Genomic DNA, 12,060 nt, shown 5'->3' with positions numbered 1-12,060 from the left:
CATGAATAAAATCAAAGTTACTGTGGCCAACAATGCTGTCACTATCACAAACATTTACAAAAAAAAAATAATAATAATAATTTTAACTTAGCAGGAAAAGTATTTCAGTGCTTTCTATTTTCTAGTAGGAATTCTTTCTTCCCCAAGTGTCACGCTTATAGTTTTTACTGCAGTACACGTGTCATTTCCTCACTGCTGAAAAGGAATGTTTACAACCTCTTCAAATCAGAGAGCAGGATGTGCCACTACAGTAACAGTGCAAAATAGCCAGTCACGATAATCAGAAGGGGGGGTGGGGGGTGGGAGGGGGGTTATTTAAAGAGGGAACGTGCTAACAGTGTTGCTCATAATGTATTTACAAAGGGAATGACTGGCTGGACAACCCACTGTACATGGATTAGGATGCAACTGCAGTACGTTATTATACATTGTCTTTAGAAAACACTCAGGGTGTCTATCTCTTAACCAAGCTAATTGCTTTTTTAAACAGGATGGAAGATGACATGCTCCTGGGGGCGTCAGGCTGAGCTCCCACGACCAGTAGGGGCCGCTAAATTGCAGGTTTAACATTGGTATATTATTAATTTGCTAATTAGGTCCAAATTAAGATCAGCTAAATAGATCAGAAATCGTGCTGCAATTTTGTTGTTATATAAATTCTCATGGGTTGCTTATTAACCCTAGATGTTGTTGCGATAGCAAGAATACATAAATCCAGCTTAGGGTTTTCTCTTAATTAGTTTAAGCTAATTATACATACAGCTTCTGTTTTTTGGTTTTTCTTAATTAAATTTTTCTGTGCTTATTTTTTGCTTTTTTTTTCAAGGTCCTCCTCAATGAAATCCTTCTGGTCACGGGCACGTTCCTCTGGGGTTTCTGTGTGTCTAGTCATTTTTTTACATTTTGCTACAATACAATTTTCTTTTAAATCCTCCCTATCTAACTGTAATATAGCTTTAAATCCCGCGAACAAGTCTCCATTCCTAATTGTAATCTCGTTTTAAATCTTGCAGGCAATCTCCAATAGAAATGTAATCTGCTGCCACTCAGTAGCTGAGGCGGGTTTAAAGTATTCAGACCGAATCAACGATAGATACGAGTCAGGAAGGAGGGACATTGCGCAACTGCACTGGGAGAGGTAGTTTCTTTTTATTTTTTTTGTAGCAGTAGTTTTGTTTTTGGTTTTTTGTTTTTTAAATGGAGTGAAGGGGTGAAGTCAACGTGAATTGAGTAACCATTTCCAGTGTTTATTAGATTTTTTTTTTTTGTAAAAAAATCGGGGGTGTTTTATTGGTTAAAACCGAAAATCAGAAGCCCTAATTACAAACTACATATTTAAGTCTCAACTGTCTAAATAACAGCAAAGCCCCTGTTTCGAGGCGGATACAATAATTAGCCCTCCTGTCTTAACAATTGAAAGGCGGAGAAGAGATTACGGGGTTGTTTAAATACATGTAAATATTGAGTTTATTTAAGTGCAAACCTCTTGTTAAGAATTAAGACTTTCTACTCACACTTAACCAAACTAGAAAAGGTTCATTCATGTTGACTTGATATTTGTTTAAAAAGCTTTTTTTTTTGTTATCCTGAACACTGAGTTCAGTATGGACCTACATTCACAAAGGGAATTAGTTATGTTGTAGGGTATTAGCAACATACAAACTGTTACACAAAACCCACTAACTCCATGATTCTCCTCCACTATCCCCTATGGGATACTAACTTGTCATAAAGATCAACTGGTAATAAGATCAACGTTGGTAAAAAAAAAAAAAAAAAAAAAAAAAAAATAGTCCTTTCTGTCCTTACGGGATTTGGAAATGTTGTATCAAGCCTTTTCAGCGAGATCAATGAGCTAAAACATGGTAGCCTGTTCGGCAATGTGTTTCTTTAACATTAAAAGCATTCAGAAGAAACAGTTTAATCTAAGAGTCATTAATTTCTCAAGTCAATTAAAACATCTCATAAAAGGCACTGGTAATGTTTTAATCATGGAAACACTTTTATTAAAAGCTTCTCTTATCCTTTCCTCACAAAGTTATTACCGGTCGTCATTTTACTGGCACAAAGGGTACGGCACACAGTATTTGTGGGTTTAAAATGTTGGCAGGAAAACAATATGAACCGTATGGCACTGGTTGCCACGGAAAACCAAATATTAACAAACCACAACATTACTCACCTTTAGCGTTTGTTCAGTATTATCGAACGTTGCTTTGAAGTTAGGACCATTGTTATCAGCCTGAAAGTTACAACACAGTGAATATGCATTTACCAGGCAAATAAAATTCTTAGAAAGGCCTGCATTATTGGGGGTCACAGTAGTCATGTCAGCCAAGTTCGAGTAAATGACTTGACTACCTATATAGAAGTCTAGGGTATTTCCAGTTGCTTCAGCACCATTCAAATGTTTTTTAGGCGGGGAGTTTTGGCAGCTCTAAACAGTCTAACATCAAACAGACAACACTATTTTAATACCTGTGGATATATTAGGAGATAGAGGCAGTCAGAAATGGTAAAATTATTTTTCTTTTTCTGCTTGTTGTTCTTAAAATGTATAGCAAATAAAACAGCTCTTCATGAAACCCTGCTAACTTGTGGGGAATGATATGAACTACAGAATGCAATTTGTTTGTAAATAGGGCTGACCCTTCATTGTATACATCTTGGTCCCTTCTGTAGCTATCACATCTTTATGTGGCTGGTCCCTTTATGCTAACATAGCAGTTTTTGTGCACATGAAATGTGTTTAGACAGATAATTATGCCATTTACAAGGCGATTCCTAAACAAGGCATAACAAATAAAACAATATAATAAATTGTTCAAATTGAGTTCAGAGAACGGTCTGGCACATGGCCATTCTTTGACTCCTGTCAGCTGAGCCATTATCTAAATTGTGTGTTGTTGCATTTCCTCATTTGTCTTCACTTTAATGGTATTATTATATTGAAAGAAATAACTGCCAAATTTGTTGCAGCTTCAGTACACAAGGCCTGTGTGTGTTTAATGCATTAGAAACATGAAAACCAAAGATAGCTTCTAAAAAAACACTTACCTTAATGAATTCTACTTTCAAAAGGTCTGAGCCAGGTTTATCTGAAGAACTAATTAAATGAATAGGCTGATTTTGGGGATCTGAAAGAAGCGACGGGATGTTTAGTTTATAAGGGATTTATTTTTGACACATTTATAAATAGACCTAAATAAATGAAAATACACATGAATTTATGATAACAAATATATTAGCTGTGAAAATCCCACTTAAAAAACAGGTTCGCTCGACCCTGAGCTATCGTAACCAACTCATAAGTACCTCTCTCATACAGGCCCAGTCCTTTTGAATTCTAAATAAGACGCCTTGGTGTCTGTTTATGACAGCCTTGTATGCATTCAGCTTCATTAGGAGGACAGCAGGTTTACAGTACAAACAGTACACATTTCAAGGATGACTTTAGCCTCCAAGCTCTTTCAGGTAGATCGTTTTTTTACCATGAAATAAATCTCTTTCAGACAAGCACTAATGCCTGAGCTAAATCAACTTCACTAATCATTACTGTGTTCTCCAGACCCAATAAGGCAGTCTAATTTAGATCATGTGATTTTTCAGTATATGTATGCATGTTTTATCTCTCTCAACTGAAACCACCAAGTAATACATTATACAGTACCCCACATGCTGTACAAACTGCATCACCCAGAACCAACTTCAACAAACAGAATGAAAATAACTGTTGCTTCATGCCTAGTAATATGCAGAGAAACATTACATGCTCGCTCTGGAGTGCACTGTGTGCAGCCTAGCTCTGTTGGTATGACATATTAGTTTATAGATTAATATCCTTTGTATGAAAGGAAAACAAATCTCTGGGGTCTGACCAACAGGGATCATTGTGGCAGAGTAAAGAGAACCAGCCTCAGCCTTCTTTCTGCCCTAGCCTTTGGGAGAATAAAGGCCAGTGCAGCACTCCCTCTGGTCCCCAGCTAAACACTGCAATACTGCAGCATAACCAAGATTTGAACCAGAAAATCTGCTGCATGACCCATGCCACATCCAATAGAGTACAGCAGTACGGTACAGTAGGTTAGCCAATAGTCACATGATATCGGGTTACCCACTATATTATATATATATATATATATATATATATATATATATATATATATATATATATATATATAATACATATATTATATATATATATATATATATATATATAGTATAATATGTCGTGCAATATAGTAACGTATATATATGATATATATATAATATATCTTAATGAGATATATATGATGATATATCTGTCTAATATATAATATATATATATATTGCAATTGTCTTGCAATTCCATACTGCTTCTCCACTTAAAATGTATTATAGTATCACAAGTATCTATTAAGTCGTACCTCTTATTTCACAGTAATCCAAGTTGACTTTCTTTAAATAGGAGGTAACTGTTAAATCATAAGGTCGAAGTTTGACTTCAGTTCCCAGCTGAGCAATGTTCAGAGCCAGCACAGTCTCCTGGCTTTCCTGCTGTGTGAGTTCTACAAGTACCTAAAACACACGAAACAGACAAAGATGGAATACTATTCAATTCAAATCCAGTGTATACAGTTAGAAAACACAGATGCAGAAATGTATAAGCTAACCATATACAGAGATGTATCGGCTGATACCGTCTGAGAAAAGTTCATAGCAACATCTATTCAAAGAAATTATTCTGAATGCTGTCTTTGCATTTAACTGTAGTCGTAATGCTCGATAATGCTTTTCGAAAAGCACTGTAACACAAGGTACTTTGATATTATTGATAAATGTAAGATCTAATTTCAGCCTCAAACATATTGTCAATGTAGACAGACAACAAAACTTGCTTAAGGACAGACCCCTGTGCAGCACCCTATGTAACACAGTTAAATATATACACATAAGTTATATCCATAATTTTATTTTTAAAAAACTACCTCTTTAATTTCAAACTTGAGCTGCAGGTCAGTGAGCTCCACCTGTGCATCACCTCCTGGTAACGCCAGCTGATCATGTCTGCCTGGGGAGTGCCCACTGATATCCTCTTCAGATGCTGAGGAAGCGAACAACGAAACAAATGAACTGTTAGAGGTTCAATCAGCAACCGATATCCTAACCTACAATCAGCACAAAGAAACAAAAAAAAAAAGAGAGACAAATAATGCATTAAGAAAATGTTATTATTCTAAAGCAAGAAGCAAAAAAAACACATGTGTAGACTGACTTTACAAAAGCCTTCAAATACCATACATCTGCAAAAAGTATGTGCATACTAGTATACATACTGTTGTAATATAATATATGCTTTTAGAACTCTTAAAAGCCTTCTAAACACCACTGAAAACATGCATGTGCTAGTATGAGGCTCCTAACAGGTCACTGGGCGATTATTTAATGTTTAATTGAGGCTTGCAAAATAAACGCCTTAGAGATCTACAATTGATTAAATCAAATAATTGTTGCACCTCTAGAAACTGTGAACAGTGAAGAGAAAAGGGGGACTTAATCTATAAAGCTAACCTAAAAACATAAAAAAATAATGAATCTGCATCAATTAGTGAAAAGCACTACATGACTCTGTAATGTAAATCATAATACACTTTATATATTTATTACAAATGCACAGAGACACACAATCTGCAAAGAGCCATGGACTCTTAAACACTGCAGATCTGAACAGAGGTCTAGGAAAAATAACTCCACTAAACACTGGAGTTCTGGAAGTATAGGAAACATAACTCCACTGAACACTGGAGTTCTAGAAGTATAGGGAACATATATCCACTGAATACTGGAGTTCTAGAAGTACAGGGAACATAACTCCACTAAACACTGAAGTGCTAGAAGTATAGGAAACATAACTCCACTAAACACTGGAGTTCTAGAAGTATAGGGAACATAACTCTAATGCAACAGACAATTAAACTAATCTATTATACTAATATGTATCGATTTGCCCAGGGAAACTACCTTTCAGAATCTCACAGTAAATCAAATATATATATATATATATATATATATATATATATATATATATATATATATATATGATATATATATATTTGAACAGTATAGCAATAATAACAGGAAATAATGTGTATGCTTTCCAATTATGACCTACAGCTCTAGTAATAGTTTTACTATAAGAGTCATACATGAACATACTGCATACCACAATCTACAGAGTAGTACATGCTGTTTATGGAGAATACTGTGCACATTTTTATTTATTTTTTTACCGGCATGTCATGTTAGATCAGTTATAAACAAGTCTCATGTGATTTAATCTAACCTGCCAAAACTGATCATAAAACATGGCTTCTGAATAGCCCCAGTGAGTTCTGTTCTGTGATTTATTCTGTCTTACAGTAATGTGTGTTAAGAATAGAAATGTACTAACCTGTATCACCAGCTTCCAGTAGCACTGCGGCATTCAAGCTTTTTTCAAAACGTACTTTGGTTCTACCATCTGCTAAAAAAATAGCTGGTACCTTTAAAAAAAATAGAGGAGTTAGTGACCCTGTAACAAGTTGCCATCTTCAGTTTTATATGAGATTTAAATGGTGTTCCTTGAGACAAAGGGTGCCTATATTAAGCACTAAATACAATAGTAAGAAGACTTCAGCTACAGGGTGCTTTATGAGCCGTGATAATTAATAATCATTAACTTATTATATCAAAGAGCAAGTAGCATCACATTCAACTGTCCCCTTACCTTACGGAGTTTGCAACCATTCCAACTGGTTATTATAGCAATGACTAACGTCTGTGTAATTTATTTTGTCTGTCATTTTAAGATCTGTTCTTCTAATCTAGCCATAGGCTAAAACAGCCAAAGTGTCTTTATATTTGTAAATCGCCAGCACTCTCTTGTGCACAGTAGTGTATTGCCAGCAAGACTAAATGAAACTGCTCCAAACTGGCAGACCACTAGAGGGTGCTCTTTAAAAAGACACTTCGGCCTACGTAACAGCACAAATGCATGCAACTAGAACCGAAGAGCAGCTCCTGAACTCATGTGAAAGTACCTTAATATAGTCCTATAGATAAAATATAGAATTTGAGTAATTACAATATAAAACGTCAGAATCATTGCAAAAAACTCTATCTGACGATGTTGAAAAGGAGTAAGACTTTCAGTATTTGAATGCTATTCAGTGTACCAACCTTCTTAGCTGTGTCAGTCGGGGTAGATGGCCTCTGTGGTAATGGGATGCTTTCAGTCAGCTCCATGACCTCTTTGATTTTTTGATCTGACATCCTCACATGCAACAGAGGAAGTTCTCCTGATACTTTAAATCTGAAAAGAAGATTATAACAGAGCAACAATGCAGACTGTGGGATGGTTTGGTATCACTTTACTTGAATTTGACCTAACATGTTGCCCTAACACATGCTTATGTGACTCGTATTAAACGTGTTGCCTTGATTATAACATATATGGTTTCACAGACCCCGATTAGCACTAATTATGGTCTACCTTAATGATAATCGGGGTCTGTGAAATTGCATAAATACTACAATGAGAAGTCTGTGTCAGTGCCTTTCTTAACGTATACCAGAAAGGGTGAACCGTACATTAACATTAGATAAGGAACTCATACTTAGCCATTCTGGCATCCATGTCGACCATTGACTTAGCCAGCTGCACTTTAATATCCATGGGCTGAAGAATGTGAAGTTTTGAAGACTTCTTGTGACAGGCATCTTTCCAACTCTCTCCTGAAGTGAAAAAAATGATATCCTTTATTGGTGTATTCCTTTGAATTTAAGACGCCCTCGAACTTAAGATGCAGACCAAATTTCTAACCCTCAATTTGAGGAAAAAAGAAATCATCAAATAAATATGCATTTGCAAAAACACAACCTCAGTTACGCATATGGAGGCAGTTTGCGGCCATCTGCTATCACACAGAGCATTACAGTTATGAGCTGCTGCTCATTTCCACTGTTGTTCTCCCTATTTGTGAACTGTGGTATTTTCTTGGCATGTTGAAAAATACAGGGGTCTGACCAGCATTTCCAAGCTGGTACTGTTTGTTAGAAACCCTGAAATTTTAAAAACTTCTCTTTGAATTCCTCAGGAAGTTAATTACGATTCTTTGAAAATGGCTGCCTGTATGTCATGGATGATTCGAGATCAGGCAGTAATGTTTTCGTTCCTCTTTTCTCTGCAGTCAGTCACGTTGCTGCTTGTGTACTCGGGTAGTCATGTCTTTTGTTGGCTATTTTAATACACACTTTACTACTGTACTCGAATTTAAGATGCAGGCTATTTATGAGAAGTAAAATATAGTTCATAAAGTGTGTAACTGTGAAAAACTATAAAACTAACAAATACAGATACAGGTACAACATATATACCACACACTAAGCATGTCTTTAAATCAGTACCAACATTTATATTTAATCCCAGGGTATTCACATTTTAAAATACATCCTTGAAGGTGCTGCCTTTCTCCAAACCCTGACTTGTACACAGCAAGTACAAAATACTAGAAGACCCTTGTACTAAAGCTTGAAAGTACCAGGGTAGGCTTCCTTTTCATGCTCTTTATAGCCAATGCCTAGCCAGGTGACAGTGGCAATATTGTCTACTATGAACAAAAGTACAAGTCAACACATCTTTACATCTCATAGTTAGGCGTAACTCTAAAAATATCAGCCCCAGAGCCACTCGAAATTACTTATTTTGCTAGAAGAAACAGGTTATTTTGGACAAATCAGCAATTGCAGCACATTTGTAATCCCTTTGATGATTAATCAGAAACAAAATAACTGCACTAAGCATTGTGCAATAAATAACAAGCATTCCTTCTCCCCTCGTTCACTATTATCTAAAAAAAAAACTAATTTACATAAAGGTCTGCATGGAAATGCACTCTGTTTCAGATACAAAGGAAAACATGTGAACTGCTAAACTTTAAAGCAGTGATAACCAAGGTTATTTAATCTGTTTTCTCTTATTAGCACTACAGTATATCCACTAGTGTATTCTGTTTAATGCCCTTTTTTGGCAGGACTCCCCCAAATGGTCAAGCTGTGATCAGAGCATGTGACTACTGTATAGCACTGCATTCCAAAAAGAACTGCAAATCTTCAATTTAAAATAAAAAGTGAAGTACTACAGGATTCTCAGGCTGGTAATAGGGTACTGTTAACAAAGCTAAAAAGAGGTAACAGTGTGATTTTTAAAGGACTGGTTATCATTCTTTTCAGGTGTTGCAAGTTTTCTTTTTTTTTTTTAATTACCTGACTTGCAATAAAGAAGTTGGACACTCTGGAGTTCCAAGTCAAACTTTTCATAGGCTCTGTCCATGATTTCTTCTAAAGAGTTGAAGCTGGGGTAAAGAGGCTGCTGCCCACCTTGATCCACACTGTTTAACTGGGGTACAAAAAAGAATACATAACAGAACTGCATATCTGATAAACACAACCTGTCTAAACTTTAAAACAGGAAGACCATCTTCTTATTACTCACAACACCCTCATCATGGCACACTTTAAAACTAGATGAACATCAGTTTTCCCTTAAAAGAAAACTACATGGAAACCCAAATCACCTGAAAAGATGACACTACTATTATTAGACTACTATTTTGCCATGGAAACCACGCCTTTGAAGTTCAAATTCTTTCAGAACAGGTACAATATACACATTTTGTCAGTATTATTTTCTAAGAACTTTGTAAAATTCAGTGAAAAACATTTCGACTATAGGACTACTGGTTTGCAATAAGTGAACTGCTGTAATATACATACCTGCAAACTACCAAAATCCAGAATCAAGAGATTTGATTTCCCATCATAGAAACCAGTTTGCGGCACAAGGAGGTAGGAGGGTTTTAAATTGATCCGGAGGTCAAGAACTTTATGAGTTTCAATAATATGTGAGCGACCTAAAAATAAATAAATAAATAAAAAATGGTAACATATTATTCTGAGGGTTACAAAGGCTTTTTAACCTCACAACCAATGGAATAAAAAAAAAGCAAAAACATCACATAAAACAACCAAAATATGGTTCATGTTGTTGCTTTCAGAACTTCACAAGAATAGTACAGTTTAGAAATGCCTTTCACCTGTGCTCCAGCTGGTTGGTTTCTGATTCCCTGTGCCTTGTTTACCTGTCGCTGTCTTTTCTTTGATTTCTTCCAACTTCATCAACGTTGCAGAAGTCAGCATTTCAAGGTCAATCCCTTCGGCCGACTGGAAAAACTCTGCCAAGCCAATCACTGTTCTCTAAGAACATCAAATGATAATTTTTTCCTTATTGTTTGGCATGGGTCTTTCACACTAGGATTCACAAGATATCTAAAATGTATATTCCTCAGTGACTGTTTGTCCGTAACACCTGCCCCTACAGTATACAATACAATGCTGTGTTTGTTTTATCTATAACATCATAAAAGAAAACTGAAGAACAAGTATATTAATCAAACCCTTATTTTAGCAGAACATAACTGTCTTTTATTACAACACAGGATCATAAAAAAGGAAAGACCAAAGCACTTGTCATACCAGAGTAGCTAATGTATACCTAAAGGATGCATGGCGTGTAAGCGGAGACAATCCCAGTCTCTCCCCTAGTATCCCTCCCCAATATTGAGAAAATGATCCACTTGGTATCCCCTCATATACTTGTATGCCCTGTAGTTTTCTTCTCGTATCTTATATTAGTAGCTGTGTGGTTCACAGGATACTGTGTATAAATAATGGAACGACTGTTAAAAAGATGCTGCATTGTGCAGTACGTAACACAGTATCAATAAACATGTTACAAATGAAATGAAAATGCAGTTTGGGCTAGGCTGGCTGGGGGGTTACCAGATATACTTACGGCATCATAAATAATCTCAACGGGCTGAGACTGGACGACTAGCAGCTGGTCTGCAGTGCTGCCCTCTGGGTTGGTTTCAAACTGGATATGGAGTAAAGACGAAGTGGCACCTCCTACAGAAGCGATGAGAGAAGGAACAGCATCTCTCTGCTGGAGCCCTGTTACATACCAGTGTTCCAGCTTAGCTTCCACTCTGAAAAACACATTCAACAGAAATAACAGTTAATACAATCATAATTGGGACAGGCAGAATAAAAATGCTGCTCTCTGAGTAGGAGTACCCTACTTTCGTTTCATTAATACATGAAATAAATATGGGTTTGTGGTTCAAGGTGGGAAGTAAGGGGATAGTGTGAATTCTGTGTTTTTCTGGGAAATGATGTACAAGTGAACTGAATCAGGTAGTTCCTACAGTATTCTGTTCATTTAACAATATATTGTAAAGCTTTATTTCTTAGAATTACTCTCATTAGGTCAAGCCCCACATCTGCCTAGCAGAACAGCGATATTTACAACAGTTTGAGTCACCCAGTCTTGTTTTGTTGGATTTGAATGAATGCAAGAGTGATTCCAAAATGAGACTATACAAAATACAAAATAAAATAGGTCACGAGGCAGCATTGAATATGAAAACGTTAATGGATGCTAGATCGCTCAACACTGTTTATACAAAGTGGATACTATTGTATGATACTTGCAATTTAGAACAAGCAGGGCTGGCAGAGTTGACAGGTCATATTGTCATATGATTTGAATGGAACGAGGAATGCTAGTCAGCTCAAATACATATGATCTACTGCCCAGCTCAAAGGCACATAATGAATGGAAACAGAAATACAGAAATAAATCAATACATGAATAAATACAAAAGTGTTTTTGTATACTGTATGTATACTTATCTTTTCATTTTTACACCATGTTTTTTTTTTTTTTTTTTTTTTTTTTACAATTCAAAGCATTAATTTAATTTTAACAAAACACAGTTTTCACTTGCGCATTATACAGACTTCCTAGAAAAGGACAGTATACTAAAAAAACAAAAGCGTTCTTAAGCAAATATTTAGCCCTATATGAGGCACATTATACTGAGAGTAATACATGAGTATATGAAGGTCAATTTTCGGTAAAAGCCCTTTTAATTAATCTGATGTTCAGGACAGGATTACTTTAATTTTGTTAAGAGAAAAATG

At 35.9% G+C, this 12,060-nt stretch overlaps 1 protein-coding gene across 1 annotated transcript in view; it reads right to left on the bottom strand.

Annotated features, from left to right (window-relative positions):
• The window catches only part of vps13c (vacuolar protein sorting 13 homolog C), a 102,462-nt gene that overhangs the window by 51,412 nt on the left and 38,990 nt on the right, over positions 1–12,060 (bottom strand). Inside the window, 11 exon segments of the mRNA XM_041226200.1 lie at positions 2,183–2,242; positions 3,058–3,137; positions 4,407–4,557; positions 4,968–5,083; positions 6,431–6,521; positions 7,198–7,330; positions 7,635–7,752; positions 9,283–9,415; positions 9,793–9,929; positions 10,158–10,272; positions 10,871–11,063. Coding sequence (XP_041082134.1) covers positions 2,183–2,242; positions 3,058–3,137; positions 4,407–4,557; positions 4,968–5,083; positions 6,431–6,521; positions 7,198–7,330; positions 7,635–7,752; positions 9,283–9,415; positions 9,793–9,929; positions 10,158–10,272; positions 10,871–11,063 — 1,327 coding nt within the window.

Source organism: Polyodon spathula, chromosome 24, assembly GCF_017654505.1.
Source record: "Polyodon spathula isolate WHYD16114869_AA chromosome 24, ASM1765450v1, whole genome shotgun sequence".
Taxonomy (NCBI): domain Eukaryota; kingdom Metazoa; phylum Chordata; class Actinopteri; order Acipenseriformes; family Polyodontidae; genus Polyodon; species Polyodon spathula.
This window is presented reverse-complemented; position numbering and strand designations above follow the sequence as displayed.